Source organism: Garra rufa, chromosome 4 (assembly GCF_049309525.1).
Source record: "Garra rufa chromosome 4, GarRuf1.0, whole genome shotgun sequence".
Classification (NCBI taxonomy): domain Eukaryota; kingdom Metazoa; phylum Chordata; class Actinopteri; order Cypriniformes; family Cyprinidae; genus Garra; species Garra rufa.
In genome coordinates, this window is record NC_133364.1 from 21,740,356 (window position 1) to 21,759,175 (window position 18,820).

An 18,820-nucleotide genomic window follows, 5' to 3' on the forward strand; every position below is an offset into this window, starting at 1 on the left:
TCACTAATGTTACTATCTTTGACAAGGCTGGCACACGCTTACACTGCACGCCTCACCACATGCACATATGGAGAAAGCAACACACGCACACACACACTTACTCACGCAGACACACATGCGCACCAAAGGCTAGCCTGAGGACAGCACGCGCTTGAGAGACAACCTCCTGACACACACACACAATCACACACACACACACACACACACACACACACACACACACACACTCAAGTGCATTCTGTGGACTCAATATACCAACACAGAGGCGAGCCGATCTGCTGGAAACCACAGAGAATTGAAAGACTGGAGCACACCTCCCCCTCCTCTTTCCCCCCAACTCTCTCTCTCTCTCTCTCTCTCTCTCCTTCTCACTCACTCACTCACTCACTCACTCACTCTCTGTGTCCTCCTCTCTCTGAGCATTACAGCAAGGCATTGCGCAGGATTTAACTCCCCTCCTTCATCTCCCTCTTCTTTATTTTAATCGTTTTTTTTTCCTTCCTCCAATCCATCTCTCCTTCTGTGGCAGCCGTTGCTCTTGGCAGCGGAAGGATATTTTCATTTCCATATTGGAGCGTTACGAGAGCTGCTATTCGCTCATTTCTCCCACAACCGTGTGTGCGTGCGTGTGTGTGTGTGTGTGTGAGAGAGAGAGTGTGTATGAGCTTGGGGGGGGGACGCCGAGAAGGACGGCATCTAAAGACGGTGAGTGAAACACTGTTAACCTATAACACACATACACACGCGCATATTGCATTTTGCCTTGATTATGATTGCATGAGGTTTGCCGAGGGATGTTTTTTTACGAGACCGACTCATACGCCTGTTGTTTTGGCTGTAGAGAATGTGATGTCCAGTTTTTCTATATAGACACAAAGGAAATGTAAAGACTTGTGTGTGAGCACAGGTGATGTCTTGGAATGCTGCTTTTGAGTGTATATAAGCATTTAGGAGTGAGATGGTGTCTGCAATATGCAAACACTTGCATATATACTTACATTTATGGTAGGACTGTTTGTGTTATAGCTTTGCATGGCTTTATGCATACTGCATATGTGTTGCTCAAGTGAGCGCGTGTGTGTGTTTTTGCGAGCGTGTCTTTGTTTGTGATTTTGCTCTTAATAATTCATCCCGTGGCCTCCGCGCCTTTGTTTCTAACGTTTCTTCCCTCAGCCATTGACTTCGATGGCCTTCTTTTTTGTGCGTGTGTGCATGAGAAAATGGACCAGAAGGACTGGTTCAGTGGTGAATATCTAAAGGGCGTTTCTATTTACTTATGTGTTGCAAGTCACAGTAACAACATACATGCTGTTGCACACATGCATAGTTGACCTTGTGCATTCGCAGGAAGTTAGTGCGGCGTGGGGTGAGAATGTGTGAAATATGTGCTGAACTGGACGTGGAGAGAGATGCTGCTAAAGTGAGAGACTATTACATCACGTGTGTGTGTGTGTGTGTGTGTGTGTGTGTGTGTGTGTGTGCGGGCTGCATGCTCAGGAGTCAAATGACACATCTCTCAACTAATTATCCTCTCTTCACACACACACACACACACACACACACACTTGCATATTATCACACTCTGAAACTTGCATGTTCTAGGAAACGTAATGCGGGGAAAATGTTCACGTGTTGAGCAACTCCAAAAGGTGTTTGCAGAAACTCTCACTTGCGCACACACTCATACACACATGCAATATAACCTCTAAATGTCTGCACATTTTTCCACTGTGCCGTTTCGGATGACAGCCTGGTGAATTGGTGTTGCGTTGCGCAAATACGCACACACAGACACAAACACTCTCTGATGGATGTGGCAGGTGACAAGGCCGAAGTGTCACAGAAAGGGAGTCTAAGACAGCAGCGGCCATTTTACAGCAAACCGGCCTGGCGTAAACAGAAGCAACTTGTAACCTTGTGCTCGATGATCTGAGACGCACACATTCACAGCATTGCGTTACACAACTGGTATTACATAATGGTACGTCGTTATAATAATAATATTCCCGTCTCTGTCATGTGCTGTAAGTGTTACAGTGTCAGATTACTGTACTGCAATTAACTAAATCGTGTCTGCGGTGCCAGTTCTACTACGGTTTTGTACCCTGGAGAGCTGTATTACTGTAAGCACCGCTGTATTGCAGATGGCTTTGTACCGGGAGGAAAGTTCTGTTGCTCAGATGTTGCTCTTTCGTAGCTCAGGGATATTTCAGTTCTGTTTGATTGAGGTGTCAAGTTTGTCTTTGATATTTCTCGTGAAATTCTATAGGAGAAATACAAATAGAAACAAATGTGACCCAGTCTTAAGTAGCGCAGGTATATTTGAAGCAATAGTCAGCAATACATTGTAAGGGTCAAAATGATTGATTTTTCTTTTATGGCAAAAATCATTAGGATATTAAGTAAAGATCATGTTCCATGAAGATATTTTGTACATTTCCTACCATAAATATATCAAAACGCATTTTTTGATTAATAATATGCATCGCTAAGAACTTCATTTGGACTACTTTAAAGGTGATTTTCTCAATATTTTGATTTTGTTGCACCCCCAGATGGCAGATTTTCAAACTGTTGTATCTCGGCCCAAATATTTCTCCTATCCTAACAAACCATACATCAATGAAAAAATAAAATAAAATAAAATAAATGCCCCTTATGACTGGTTTTGTGGTCCAGGGTCACAAATGAGATAATTGTTGACTTGAAGTACACTTCCATTTCCATAATTAAACAACATATTTGAACTTTTGTTATTTTCTGATGTTGGTTACAAATAGCCTTTTTTCTCAATTTATTATGATTTATTATGATTCTATTTATTAGAGTTTGACATTTTGAACAAATCTAAGAACAGTTTGAGACATTGTTTATATCTCTTCTGAAACTTTAGAGGAAACTATTGTGAGATTACTGAAAGGAAAAATGTGAGAAGCAGGCGATGCATAAGTCTCTATTTAATCTCATCTGAGAAAAAAATAATATTATTAACAGTATTAAATAATAAAATTAACTTTTATATAAAAATTAAATTACAAAATAAAATGAACTATTATATAAATATTATATGATAAAATATTTAAAATGAAAATAATTTTACATATTTAAAAGCTCACTTTTTATTTTTATTTTTCATAGAAGTGAATGTAATTGTACTGTCCATCACTGTACAGAACTGGAATATGTTAAATAATTTAACTGATGTTACGGTAGAATATAGAACAGATTTGAGAAGCACAGTGTTGCAATATTTGTGTTGAAAGTTAATTGCTAATGTATTCCTAATTTAAAGGGGTAACGGCTTTTTTATTATGTGTGACCCTGGACCGCAAAACCAGTCATAAGCAGCACAGGTATATTTGTAGCAATAGCCAAAAATACATAGTATGGGTCAAAAATATTGATTTTTCTTTTATGCCAGAAATCATTAGGATACTAGGTAAATATCCATAAAGAATTCCATAAAGACATTTTGTAAATCTCCTACCGTAAATATATCAAAACTTAATTTTTAATCAGTAGTATGCACTGCTAAGAACTTCATTTGACCAACTTTAAAGGCGATTTGCTCAATATTTAGATTTTTTTTTGCACCCTCAGATTCCAGATTTTCAAATAGATGCATCTCAGCCAAATATTGTCCTATCCAGCCAAAATATATTCAGCTTTCAGGTTATGTGTACATCTCAGTTTTTGGTCCAGGGTCACATTTTGAACTGTTCTCTGAGGTTCTATTATGTTATCAAGATTTTTACATCGAAAAACATAATTTAGAAGTAACAGTCTAGTTTCTGTTCTGTTTTAACCTTCCTCATCAGAACACTCTGTTTGAATGTGTGTGGCGGATTGTAGACTCAGACATAAACGCCCACTGCTATGATTGGCTAACACTTGTGTATGTTTGACAGCCTACATCCTTCATAGATGAGGCATAAGAACTCAGTACATACCAAACGATCTGTAATAACAAACAAAGCAACAGTGACCATGTAATAAAAACAGTCACACTTGTCTGGTTTGACATTACTGTCGGATTCACTTTTAGTCTTAATAAATGAGTTTGTAAACAAATTTGCTGTAAAATGTGAAAAAACTTGGCACTGCACAGCATCTTGTTGTATTCGGAGCCATCTTTATCGTTTGGTTTCTGCGTAGACCTGTGTTTGCCTCTCTCATTATTTACACTACATGCGTGAATAAACAGGCAGTGATGTAGAAGCAGGTGTTGATGTTCTTCTGCGGAGGTGGTGTTTACCCTCACTATTACGTCATAAAACTGTTGTTTTGGCAGATTCAATATAAGCTGTTTTTAGACTAACGAGAACGTTTTAAGCTCTGAAACTTACAGGATGTTTTTATAGTACAATGACCTCTTATTTGTCAAAATATCAAGACAATTTTAATTACTCAGTTCTTGACCTCTTTAAGAAACTTTCCATTGAGCCTAGACTAGAATACGCACAGACGAGATAAACCTTGAAAACCTGAAACCCAGAAAGTAAGCTGATTTGAAAAATAAGCCGTGACATGACAGTGATACTGTTGTTACCAATATGTCAAGGTTTATTTGACTTTCACCGCAGCCACTGAAAACACAAACCAGCAGCTCACACTCTCAGTAAGTCATCTATGCTGAGACAGGCAGAAAACAAGTGCTCACCTTCAAAAGTCATATTAAGTACAAAAAAACTGACTATCCTTCAAACTCTCTCTGCAGTCTCGTCACTGGCCCCAAATCGCTGCCTGCGGAGGCTGGCATCAGGGCCGGCTGATGCCACAGCAGATCTGAGGCAGCTGCAGTAGTAGAAGCGCAGACATGCAACTCAGCACTGCACCTACAGTGGGTCGCAGGAGGAGAGGAAATCCGGAGAGCCAAGGTGAGCCCAACACACACACATCCACACATTCACTCTTCTGTACAGTACAGTCCATTCATAGTTTTAAATGCTTTGTGTGACTATCAGCGAACTAAATCAGTTATTTACATGTCACGCAGATTGATGCATTTTAGGAAATGATCAGTTTTACTAATGTTTGTGGGAAGAAAGTTGGCGTGTGTTGACGTATGCATCCGTGTGGGTGTGTATAGAGTGCGGCAAACATCACCAGCTGCCCCAACAACAGATGGATTAGGATGGCTTTAGTTAATGTTTGTCTGATTAAAGATCTGCATGAAGCAAAGCAAAGGCAACACACACACTCTGCTGCATTGTCACGTATACTTACTGTATAGTGAAAATTTTTATCTGCTGGTTTAGAGTCCGATTTGAAATCTATATTGAAATCCATAGGGCTTACTTTTTGGAAAGCGTTTTGAGAGGAATATCCTAGCCACTCCTTTCAGTCTAATGAAAGTGAATGAGGACCAGTGCCGTCAAACTCCAAAAACACCATAAAATGATCTTAAAAGACTTGCACACTCTTCAAAGACTTCTGAAGCCGTAAGCTAGCTCAGTGTGAGGAAAAGCCTGTACACTGATCATTCACTGCTAATCTTGACATCCACACTAGCTCGTTTATGAGAGATCTGTGAATGAATCTTTCCTTTGAGTCTGATTGTTTCAGTGAATGTGTTGAACCAGTTTATAAAATGTGTCTGAATTCAATGAGTCAAAAGACTATGGAGTATAGAATATAGAGTATGTATGTTGTATGGTGCTTTTGTGTCCTTTTTGTAGCTTTAAAGTGGCAGTCTCCATTAATTTTCAATGAAGCAACCAGCACATTCTTAAAGGGATAGTTTACCCATCATTAATTACTCACCCTCATGTCATTCCAAACCCGTAAGACCTTCGTTCATCTTCGGAACACAAATTAAGACATTTATATTGAAATCTGAGAGCTTTCTGACGCTGCATAGACAGCAGCGCAACTGAAATGTTTTATGCCCCAGAAAGGTAGTATGGACATTGTTAAATAAAGTCGTTATTTTGTTTTCTTTGCGCACAAAAATTATTCTCGTATATAAAAAATAATGGTTGAAACACTGATGTTACATGGACTATTCTATGTTGTCCTTACTACCTTTCTGGGCCATAAAACATTTTAGTTCAGGGTTAATTTCACTGACAAGTAATTTTCGTCATAATTTTTGTCAACAACATTTTGTCAGCGAATAAAAACGAGATGTGAGGTAATGTTAGGGAGGGATGATTTGGAAATAGATTTGAACTTTGGACTGTAACTGTTACACTGTACCTGCCTATTGATCTATTCGGCGGGACATAACCTAGAATACACTTGCTGCACGTCTCATAGAAAATTAAGAAATGTCAATACATACATTTGACGACGCAAACAAGAACTCAATTCGGTCAGGTTTTCTGAGCGCAGACATCTCATGAATGTAGAATAAACACAAAATTATGCTGAATTGTCCATTTTGATGAGTATTCACGTGAACATACTTAGACGTGTATCAGTACATTATGTACTTGCATTCAGTTTTAAAGGGACAGCAGCCTAATTTAGTTACTGTTGTTTGTGGGATTGATATTAATTAAGCAACAAAAGAAAGACAGGAATTCACTCACCGCTTTAGACTGAATCGCTTCAATAATTTTCTTCATTATTTTTGAAAATTTAGGGAAGGACGATTTGGGAAGAAATTCATTCAGAACGAATCTGTTGCGTGGTTAGGAGGTTATACATTTGAACTCTATCATAGCCTATTGATCTATCCGGCAGGACATAAGCTAGCATACACTTGCTGCACGTCTCATAAAACGTTCAAAAATGGGAGAAAGATTAGAGTAGACATATGGATAAATTTGTCGACGCAAACGAGAACTCAATTCGGTCCGGGTTTCTGAGCGCAGACACCGAAGCAGAGCATCTCTCACAGCGCACGAGTACTCTTTCGCATCTCTTTCGCATCTCTTGAGCAGAGAAAAAACATAAAATTATGTCGAATTGTCTATTTTGACGAGTTTTCACGTAAACACACTCGGTTACGTCTTAGGAGAATGTAAACAGTTGGAAGAATATCTGACATGTATCAGTACATTGCATTCGTGTATTCGGTTTTAAAGGGACAGCAGTCTAATTTAGTTGCTATTGTCTGTGGCATTGATGTTAATCAAGCCCTAATTAAGATTAATCTAAATTTATTTATATAAATAAATGAAGAATGTGGTAAACAAGTTGTTGTAAAGATTGCATAATTAGCCTACACTATAAAACCATTAGTATTTAATTGAAAAGAAGACCATTTTCTTGTTTCTTTATGAGAAGTGGTTTTATTTAATTTTTATATTAAAGCGTGTTGTGTGTCACAGCAGATAAATCTGTCTGTCATGATAAAACCTTAATATCAAAGCTATACAATGAGTTTCATAATTTTAGAAAAATGCTTAATAAATCTGTAACTAAACCCATTAGAACCTAGTAGACTTGATCTACTGTAGATTTAGATTTACTGAAATCTTATGAAATTTAGTCGACTAAAACTAGACTAAAACTAAAACAAATCAGATGACTAAAATATGACTAAAACTAAGTGGCATTTTAGTCAAAAGACTGTGACTAAGACTAACTCAAAATGTCAAAATTAACACTGATGCATGTTCAGACAGCTCGTGGAATTCATCAAAAATATCTTAATTTGTTTTCCAAAGATGAATGAAGGTCTTACAGGTTTGAAAAGACACGAGAGTGAGTAATTAATGACAGAATTTTCATTTTTGGGCGAACTATCGCTTTAAAATGTCCAAATTTCTTTAGTGATTTGCTGTATTTATTCTTGGAACTGGAGTCCTCCCGTTAAAACGAGCCAATTCTAAAAGCTAAGAAAAGAAGGACACTTCATAAAATTGCAGTAAAGGCACAGAATAGACGTTTATCCTATTTTAAACTAGGTCCAGTCGCTAGGAGATTTCCGTCCTCGCCAGTGACATACAGCCTTCTTTGTGGTTATCTCCAGGATTGTTCTGCACACATAGGGAACATGACAGCGAAAGAACATTGTGTTTCAATAACAGCAGTCATATGCCTATCCTGATGTGCTGACACACATTTGTCCTCAGTCAAGCAGAAGAGATAAAAGGAAAAAAGGCAACTCGTGCTGGAAAAAAAGCGATATACTGAAGATTGAAGGTTGATTGGCCAAAACAGCAATTCTAGAATCATTCACAACTACATAGTTTAAAAGGATGGATTAATTATTGACATTACAGAGAATTGTGTGAGTGTGTATAAGAGAGAGTGTGTGTGTTTGTGATGATTGTATGTGTCTCTGATTACAGAGGGATCAGGGTGTTGAGGCTGGTCAGGATCAGATATCTGAGTGCTGTAACTGCATCTGTCTGCACTCAAACTGCCAAACACTTACACACACATTCAGCAATGAGACAACTGGGAACTCAACGTTTAAAGCCGTCATATAGCATGTGATTGTCTCACACACACAGAGAAACACTGCTCCCCACCCTCATGCACAGTTGCATAAAAGAGAGAGGTGACGAACAGTTGGCAAATGTTTGTTTTGTCATAACAGAGCAGAGGACGTTCTCTGTTTAACTCTGAGGCACATTATATTCCCATCATAAATGTTCTTTTAGAACGAAAAACGCATGCCATCGGAGAACCTTTTTAGGTTCCACAAATAACATTCGATTCTCTAGTTCAGTGGTTCTTTAGTGGTTTTACTTGACAAACTGAAGTATTAAAATTGTTTATGGCATGAAAATAACAGTATTAATGCTACTGTACACTGCATAGGCCCAAAAATATGTAAAATATATTAAAAAACATTTCAACTCCCTATTTATTTCACTAGCCTATGCTTTGTTTTCCCTTCTGCCTTTAATTATATCAAAACAGAACATGAATCCATTCAAAACGCTTGTCCAATTAATGGTAGAAAAACACAATTTTAGTTGCAACACACCAATTGAGGACCACTGCAGTTGCTATAATGCAGTGTTTTTCAACCACTGTGCCGTGGTACACTAGTGTGCTGTGAGAGATCGTCAGGTGTGCCGTGGAAAATTATTCAATTTCACCTAATTGGTCTAAAACATATTTTGGAAACTAATAAGTTATCAGCTCTGTGTTCATACAAACAGGCCCAGGTTTCACACTGAGTAGGTAGAAATATGAAAGATCAAAAAACTGTTTTCATTGTGTTTATTTGATTCCTATTCAAGACACCTAAATAAGAATGACTGTATATTGTTAATTGCACTTTTTATTTAAAAGTAGAAGAAATATGAAAGATAAAATACTTTTTTCTTTGTGTTTATTTGATTCCTGTTCAAGACACTTCGATAAGAATGGCTGTATATTGTTAATATAGGCTACAGAGTTAAATTTTTTTTACAGTTTCGATTGTTGGTGTGCCTTGTGATTTTTTTTCAATTAAAAATGTACCTTGGCTCAAAAAAGGTTGAAAAACACTGCTATAATGAAACCTATTTAATTCATTAAAGAACCCAGAAACCAATACTGATCTCAAGAATTTGTTACATCAGCCAACAAGCAACCATTTAGCCAACTCAAGGACCTCATTCAAGAAACGACAAAGAAATATCTAAACTGTCTTCATTCATTCAACCTTATGTACGTTCAGTATAGTTCTCAAATCTCATTTGCACTTAGTTCTCAATCACACTCACATTTAATTGAAATATTGAACGTTTAATGTAAAGTATCATCGACTTTTGTGTTTTGTAATTGATTTTCTGTAAAATAGCAAGTTAAATTACAGTCTTTTCCTCAAACAAAGCAAGCGTATGGTTTCAGAAGACTTTGAATATAGCGCATAAGTAACATAGACTTATTTTTGGTGCATTTGTTGTCATTTTTAGAGCTTGACAGCTCCATTCTCCATTATTATAAAAGCATTTTAGACTTTCTGCATCTTTTGTGTACTATGGAGGAAAGGAAATCATACATGAAGGCGTGTAAATAATATCACGGTTTTCATTTTGGGGTAAAATAAGCCATTAAAGGATTACTCCACTTTTCACAAATTACTTGTAAAATTTACTCACCCCTATTTCATCCAAGATATTCATGTCTTTATTTCTTAAATCGCAAAGAAATTGCTTTTTGAGGAAAAAATTCCAGCATTTTTCTCCATATAGTGAACTTCAATGGTGCTCAATGGATTGAAGGTTAAAAATGCAGTTTCAATGCAGCTTCAAAGAGGTCTAAACGATCCCAGCCAAGGAATAAGGGTCTTATCTAGTGAAACGATCTGTCATTTTATAAAAAAAATATACATATTTATACACTTTTTAACCACAAATGCTCCTCTTGTCTAGCTTTGTGATGCGCATGCGTATTCTATGCACTCTCGTTCAATATAATTGCAATGCAATCCGGTTCAATATAGTTAGGGTATATCGAAAAACTCCCATCTCATTTTCTCCTCCAACTTCAAAATCGCCCTTTTTTTTGTAAAGGGTGTTTGATCCTCCTTGCATGCTCACTTTGTAAACACTGGGTCAGTACTTCTGAAGCGAGTTTTGAAGTTGGAGGAGAAAATGAGATGGGAGTTTTTCGATATACCCTAACTATATTGAACCGGATTGCACAGAGTACACGCTCACATTGCAGAGCTAGACAAGACATGCATGTGAGGTTAAAAATAATAAATGTAAATTATACACTTTTTTTTTTTAGATCATTTCGCTAGATAAGACCCTTATTTCTCAGCTGGAATCACGCAGAGACCTTTGAAGCTGTACTGAAACTGTATTTTAACCTTCAAGCTGTCGAGCACCATTGAAGTCCACTATATGAAGAAAAATCCTGTAATGCATTCCTTAAAAAACATAATTTCTTGGCGACTGAAGAAAGACAGACATGAACATCTTGGATGACATGGGCTGAAAATTTTCAGGAAATGTTTATTTTGGAAGTGGAGTAATCCTTCAAGAGCACACCATACATAAATCAAAAAAGTGAGTGAAAAAAAAAAAACAGCCTGAAGGTGCTGCAACAGATAGCAGCTACTTACAGCAACTGCATTAAAAAATACTGCTATGTCTAGAGGTCTGTTTTTATGATCATGTAGGCTCCAGTTTAAAATAGTGTGGTAGGAGCAGTAGCTACAGGTTCAGTTCTGTTGAGCACTGGTCTCCTTCATTAAATACAGTACATGTGATTCACAGTAGCACTTAATCAACACCTGTCAGATCTTTCACATCAATCAAAGCTGCTTTCAAAAGGAAATGGCTTGTGTCAACTATTTCAGACGATATACACTTCTGTTTTTTCTTCTTTCCCACAGGTCTTCTAGGTGTGCTGAGTGTGTGTGCTACGTTACTGCAGTTATGCACTGGCTGTCCTTCAGAGTGTGTGTGTAACTCACTGGAAGCTAACTGCAGTGGGCGGAGTCTAGTATCTGTGCCCGCTCTCGCTTCTCTCCCGGAGGATACACATACCCTCCTTCTGACCAATAACCGCCTTTCCACCCTCCCCGTCTCTGCCTTCGCCAACCTAAGCACCCTGGAGATGCTCGACCTGTCCAATAACTATCTGGACAACCTGCCTTCCAGACTATTCCGTGAGCTGAGTAACCTGAGTGATTTGAGTTTGCGTAACAACAGCTTGACGGTTTTGGATCGCGAGTTGTTTCGCGGCCTGATCCAGCTGCGGAGACTGGATCTGTCTCTGAATGGCTTGGCCGCTGTGCCGCTGGGCCTGCTGGATGAGCTGCAAGGGCTGACCTGGCTCTCCTTGGCTGGGAACAGACTTCACGCCCTGGAGAGAGCCACGTTTGAGCCTCTCGTCAACCTTCAGCACCTGGAGCTGGGCATGAACCCATGGGAGTGTGACTGCAACCTGAGAGACTTCAAACACTGGATGGAGTGGCTGATATATCGAGGTGAAGTGTTTTGATTCTCTGCAGGTGTACAAACACATCCTTTAAAGGGTTAGTTCACCCAAAAATGAAAATTCTGTGATAAATGTCCTTCTCATGTCCTTCGTTCATCTTTGGAACACAAATAAAGATTTTTTTTTTGATGAAATCCGAGAGCTTCTACCCTGCATAGACAGCAACACAACTACCACATTCAAAGCCCAGAAAGGTAGTGAGTATATCAATAAAATCGTAATTTAATGACGCTACGAATGCTTTTTGTGCACAAAGAAAACAAAAATAACGATTTTATTCAACAATTTCGCACGTGTCCTTACTACCATTCTAGGCCTTGAACGTGGTAGTTGCGTTGCTGTCTACGCAGGATCCGAAAGCTCTTGAATTTCATCAAAAATATCTTAATTTCTGTTCTGAAGAACAAAGTTCTTACAGGTTTGGAACGACATGAGGGTGAGTAATTAATGACAGAATTTTCATTTTTGGGTGAATTATCCCTTTAAGCAATAAGCCACAAGAGGCTGTGCATTACTGGGATTTTACCTTAAGTAAGAGATGAGATCCAAAGTGGACGCTTTAAAAATCACTGTCATCATTTTGTGCCTATAAAACGACGACAACAGTAGTATGATTATAGTGTTCAATAAATAATTAAAAATATTAATATTTAAAATTTGAACAAACTACTCTTCCATGAAGTAATATAGTTCACTGGTATTTTCCAAGGGCTTTGAATGTGGCTTAACCAATTAAATTTAGAGAATTATCAATTTAAAAAAAGCTTTATTAAGCCTTTTAACAGATGGCGCTGTAAGCTAATGGTAAGTGCATGTACACCAGACATATTGTAGGATATGTACCAACTCCCTCCCTAATAATTTCCTGTCTATCTTTTGTCTACCACTGGCAATGAAATGTGGCAAAACCCCAAAAATCATTGTGAAGCAGAGCTTAGAAGCCTCTGCTTCTTATTCTCCATACCTCTCGCTTTCTATTTTTCTCTGTCTCAATCCTTCTACTCTGAGTCAGAGAAACTCATTTCATTCTATTTCAGAGCAGCTTTGAGAGGGAGGGGGATTTGAAACAGACATGAGAGGCTGAGTCACAAAGCTTTTAGCGTGTGTGAGAAAGAGACTCCAGTCATGGTGGGCTCTGGCTCTCTTGCTCTGTTCCAAAACCTAGTGAGCTGCCTACGGAGGCAGCATTTTGAGGCTCTCTTGACATGAAGGTAGGTATCTTCCTTATGCTACCTTCTGTTTTGATTAAATTCTAAGGCAGCATTGTTTATTTTCACGGAGATACTACAATGCAACAAACAAGAAAATCCAAGTGCGAGTCGACTATCCTGTGCAAAAATAATTAAATAAAAAATTGTGTGGCATGCGGAGTCGCTGCCTATGTAGAGCACTCCAAATCAGTCAGGTTTCATGACAGTTAACATGCTGCCTATGTAGGCAGTAGGCAGCGTGGCAGCTCAAAAGGTTTGGGAACAGAGCTTCTGTATGCATGTCAGGCTTATTAATTATACACCAGCTACCGCTCTTCCTCTCACACAAACACACACACGCAAATTGAAGAGGGCTGCTGACCCTACTAGCTGTGCAGTGCTATTTTGGAGAGCTTGAAACAGCCATTTAAATTCATTAGAGGTGACTATTGTTTACCTCAGAGACCTAAAATTTTGATTGTCTTTCTCTATTGCTTTCTGTCGTAGGCGGTTATGTCGATGCCGTCGAGTGTACACTTCCGAAGGACTTAAGGGGTCGTGACATCCGGGGCGTTCCTGTGGAGATGTTCAACTACTGTCTGCAATTGGAGGATGAGAACGGGGGTGGGGCTGGGAACACAAAGGGTGGATCTCCACCTTGTTTTCGAGGGACAGCCGTTCCATCGCCTGAAGGTGCAGTGGTGCGTACAGAGGCGGAGCTGCCAGACTGTGTGAAGCAGCGTTATCGGCCGGTCAGTGTTCGCAGGGCGATCGGTACAGTAGTGATCGCTGGTGTGGTCTGTGGAATCGTGTGTATTATGATGGTAGCTGCCGCAGCGTATGGCTGCATTTACGCTTCTCTAATGGCAAAATACCAGCGAGAGCTAAAGAAGAGGCAGCCGTTGATGGGTGACGCAGAGGCAGAAGCCGACCAGGAGGAGAAACAGATCTCATCAGTTGCATAGGGGAATGGGGGAGAGGGGTCAGAGTTCAGAGGTCAGCCACAAATATAAAGAAGCCTTTACTGGTTGAGCTGCAACATTTGATGATCATTTAGCTGACCAGCGGAGGATTCATCATCCCTGTTTCCTGTTTCTCTGTCCTTCCTGAGACTCTCTCTGACTTTCAGACTTACACTTTACTCAATCTCTAAACTTTGGCCTATGACCTTTGACCTATTTGCCCCAGGACAAGAGGGACCACTCAGCACTTTAGCACTCCCCCACCCTCCTCCAGTGGATCTCAGCAGAGGAGGTGTGGATGCAACTGTTCACAGTTCTGAACCCTGATGTTTCTAGAGGATCATGTGCTATCATTAGCATTAGCCTCTGTAGCAGCCTAACCATCAACCCAAACCTCCAAATCATAACCCTAGACATTTAACCTCTCAAAACTAATCCAAGCCCCCAACTCTAACCCCAACCCTTACCATAACCATCACCTCTAACACTGTCTACACCGGGTCACACATGCAATTGACACATCACATTTAAAGCCAATAACACTCATTATAATCAATGCTGTCTACAATGGATACATTCTGATGCACTGCACCGTAAATTGATGTCCCGATTTCTGACGCACTATATGTGCTCGTTTTACTTCCAACAAAAGGACAAATTGATTTGGAATGTTGACTTTAAAGAGTCCCATGTATGCAGCCTCAAGCCGTTGCAACATCTCGTGTCAATGGACGTGCTCGGTGTAGACATGGTGTACTCCTAAACTTCAAACTCTACTAACAAGCCTAACCCTAAACTTCCACCTCTACTTCCAAACCTCAAACCTAAACATACAACACAAATCCTTACCCTTACCATAAACCTCAATCCCTAATATGAACCCCCAACCCTAAACCTCCAACAGTAACCCCTACCCTCACCATAAACCTCCATCCCTAATTTGAATCCCAAACCCTGAACCTCCGCTATGAATCCCAACCCTTACCAGAAACTTCCATCACTAATCCTAATCCCCAACTCAAACCCTAAACCTCCAACACTAATCTAAACCCCAACCCTGAACCTCCACTATGAATCCCAACCCTTACCAGAAACCTCCATCACTAATCCTAACCCCCAACTCTAACCCTAAACCTCCAACACTAATCTAAACCCCATCCCTGAACCTCCAACATGAATCCCTAGCCTTACCATAAACCTCCATTACTAATCCTAATCCTAACCCCCAACTCTAACCCTAAACCTCCAAAACTAATCTTAACCTCAACCCTTAACCTCTAACATGAAACCCTAGCCTTATAATAAACTTCCATCACTAATCCTAACCCCCAACTCTAACCCTAAACCTCCAACACTAACCTGAACCTCCAGTCCTAAACCTGTAACGCTAATCATAAAGCTCCATCACTAATCCTAACCCCCAACTCTAAACCTTAAGTCCAAAGTATCCTTTATTTTTGTACACATATAGTTGAATGCGTAGCATTTCAAAGTATACTCCATTTAAGTATACCCCATAAATTATGACCGATAACAAATATTTCTGAACTCTTTTAAACCAAAGCTGAGCTGTCTCATACCCTCTCGCTCACAAGTGCTTATCAATGTGAGCGTCTGTTGTTGTTCTGTCTCTTTAGTTTCGTTTACTACTGTGGAACAATGGCCTGGGACAGTGTTGCCACCTTGTGGAACAACTGATTACTGCAGAACAACTTCACGAGTTCGCCTGCCCATCCAGTCCTGATGGTTAATGGTAAATGAACTTGGCTTGCTGTCCTCAATGGAGGCTCAAACCCGAGGCTCAGCTTGAGCTCCGAGTTTAAACCCCCAATTGTGGTACTACCTAGAACAGGGGTGCCCAAACTCGCTCCTGGAAGGCTGGTGTCCTGCAGAGTTTAGCTCCAACTTTCCTCAACACACCTGCCTGGAAGTTTCTAGAATGCCTAGAAAGAGCTTGATTAGCTGGTTCAGGTTTGTCTAATTGGGGTTGGAGGTAAACTCTGGAGGACTCCGGCCCTCCAGGACCGAGTTTGGGGACCTCTGACCTTGAGGGAGGATAAAAAAAATAGAGGAGGAGATGGGGAAGTAGAGGGTTGCTGGAAGAATTGACACTGGGATGGTGCAACGACTGCTGCTTATATAGGCTTGTAATGATGATTGACAGGACTGAATGAGTAGGCTACTCCTGAACCCGTGTTTGGAGTTTCGTTTCATTGTGCATGTGTGACCTCTGCGTATAAAGTATGCTTGGTTACAAAAATCGGGTGGTGCGTGTGGAGTATGAATTTACTATTCTGATGACAAAATTAATGTCACGTGCACTATATGCTGTCCCTTGCTTACACGTAAAAAGTGAAGTATACTTTGGGCTCAAGCCTCCAACACTAACCTACACTCCAACCCAAAACCTCCAACATGAATCCCTACCCTTACCATGAATCTTCATCACTAATCCCAGTTTTAACCCTAAATCTCCATTGCTAATCTAAACCTGTAACACCAATCCCCACGTTACCATAAAGCTCCATCACTAATCCTAACCCCAACTCTAAACCTAAGCCTTCAACAATAACCCAACATGAATCCCTAACTTTACCATAAACCTCCATCACCAATCAAAACATCCGACTCTTAACCTAAACCTTCAACTCTAATCCCAATCCCCCAATACTAACTCTCACCTCCAACCTTAATTGTAACCCTTAACCCTACCCCAGTGTGAACTGAACATCATAACCCCAACATATCATATTTGAAATATTCCCATCTTATTTATCAGCTATAATATATTCTATACAATGTGACGTGACCCCAGTTTTATGTTTTTAAGTGTGAGGTTTGTCCTTTGTATTGTGTGACAATAATTTGTGTTGACAACATTGTTTTGTTTGTTTACTGTTTGCTGTTTCTCCATGTTCATCTCTAGAGGTCAGATGTGTTTTTGTACGACTAGGAGAATCCAGCCCTGGTGTCTATCGTGAAGTGTCTTGAAGTATCGTGAAGTGCTAATGTAGAGCAGGCTGAGGACTCTGTTGATGTTAGTGGAGGGTGGCAGATCGTGGCTATTGGAACTGTTAATTACACCTTGGTGGCTAAAGGAGCAAAGTGGCCCTACAAGAAAGCTGCCCTCTAAACAAAAAGCAGACAGACAATAGCTGAGAAAGAACTAAACCTTACCTTTATTAAGATAGACTTTTCTGTGCAATATAAATCAATGTCTTTGTTGATCTGTTGTTTAATTCTGGACTAGGATGTCATAGCTGATTTAGTCTGATCTTTTCTCTTGGGCTGGCGATGGAGGAGAATCGATTGCGCCTTGTGTGATCAATTTTCTGCTTGTGGACCAATTTGCATAATCCGCTTTTCCTTGAGGGCAGAAGTTGTTTAGACTAAATAATTCAGATAAATTTGACTTGGGCTTTCAGAAGCCCACAGATATTATCAATATAAGCTTTTCTGCAGCAGTCAATCTCAAAAAAGGCAAAGAAAGACTGTCAGAACTTAGCTCCACGCTGTTAACGTGAACCGACATATTCATTTCGAATCATTTAGAATCGGATTATAAAGTTGCTAATAATGTCAAGAGTAACGTCATCACTGGGTGTCTTGCACAATGCTGCCATCTATAGGAAGGATGTGCGGTAGGCACAAGGATGTGGAGCAAATATCACACCACCTCATCAGGATTTAGGAGATGCTCTTCCGCTGTAACTATAGCAACAATCTTTCCCACACACTATTCATTACCAATGCAAATTACTGGTAAGGTTGCTGGCAAAAAGTTGTTAATCAAAGTACAACTAATTTGTGTTCTACTACTCACACCAGCAGTTAAGCGTCTAGGACTTTGTCTCTGTGTTCAGTGATATCTGCAGCCATATGCTGGGTATATATAAGTACAGATATACATTTATTCAAAAGTATGTTGAATATATGTATATATTTTAATCTGTGTCTTACAAATTATTTATGAACAATAACTTGATTGCAAAAATTGAGTATACTTTTTCCCTGTGTTTCCTGTGCAAACTCCTTTTGTAGAGGAACTCTCTGTCAGAGAATTCAGAGAAAACTCATGAATTATAAACGAGGGGAGTTTTGCCTAATGGTTGCGGTCTTTCCTGCCATTACTGTTCATTTAGCTCTTATTTTATACAGCATGTGTCAAAGGCCTGTACTCTGCACGGGGCGACAAAACACGTACCCTGTATCCTCTGTTATGAGAAGAAGAAAAAAAAACAAAAGCACTTTTGCCACTGGTGGACTAATACTTTCCTGTCAATTTGCACTTATTGCGAATATTCTCAAAAGTGAGCACATGCTTGTTTATTGACGATGTCAGCAATGCGCTTTATTTGAATATAAGCCAACATGGCGGTTGTGATGTAACGTGAGTGAATATGAAGGGCGGGTTTATAAATGAGCAATGCATATAAGAGCAGGGACACCACACACACTTCACTACGAACCCTCGCTAAATAAAGGCTTTGTAAATCCCAGTTGATGAATGAGAGGAAAGGATTTGCCCATTTGACTGAGCTGAAAGCATCTTCGAGATCTATATGAAGTTCTGGTTTAATATCTTATAGCTTATCGATGTGACCCTTTCTTCACTTGACCTTTTTTCTAAGACTGATATGAGATCCTTCTTTATATTTTCGCTTGATAAAAATCAGTTTGAAACATGATTTGTGAGCTGTGATATAATTCTGTGTTAAAAATGAATAAAGAATGTATTTCCGTAAATGCTGACGTGTAAGATTCAACAAGCACTCACACGGTGTCCTCAAATTACAATGATAAAATATGCTTCATACAAAATGG

The 18,820-nt window shown here is 39.5% G+C and overlaps 2 protein-coding genes across 2 annotated transcripts in view; one reads left to right on the plus strand and one right to left on the minus strand.

The window, feature by feature from the left end:
- cacna2d4a (calcium channel, voltage-dependent, alpha 2/delta subunit 4a) overlaps nt 1–18,820 on the minus strand; it is a 54,759-nt gene that overhangs the window by 18,046 nt on the left and 17,893 nt on the right. The window lies entirely within an intron of this gene.
- On the plus strand, nt 295–17,944 carry lrtm2a (leucine-rich repeats and transmembrane domains 2a). Its single transcript, XM_073838855.1, has 4 exons — nt 295–705; nt 4,718–4,877; nt 11,237–11,833; nt 13,542–17,944. The coding sequence occupies exons 2-4, from the start codon at nt 4,817–4,819 to the stop codon at nt 13,997–13,999; spliced, it is 1,116 nt and encodes a 371-aa protein (XP_073694956.1). The 5' UTR covers nt 295–705; nt 4,718–4,816; the 3' UTR covers nt 14,000–17,944.

What these genes read in the sequence shown, in the direction of transcription:
- lrtm2a (XM_073838855.1), top strand. Translation starts at nt 4,817, where the DNA reads ATGCAACTCAGCACTGCACCTACAGTGGGTCGCAGGAGGAGAGGAAAT. An exon ending in AGGAAATCCGGAGAGCCAAG is followed by an intron (nt 4,878 to 11,236) that starts GTGAGCCCAACA and finishes TCTTTCCCACAG; the next exon opens with GTCTTCTAGGTGTGCTGAGT. An exon ending in GGAGTGGCTGATATATCGAG is followed by an intron (nt 11,834 to 13,541) that starts GTGAAGTGTTTT and finishes TTTCTGTCGTAG; the next exon opens with GCGGTTATGTCGATGCCGTC.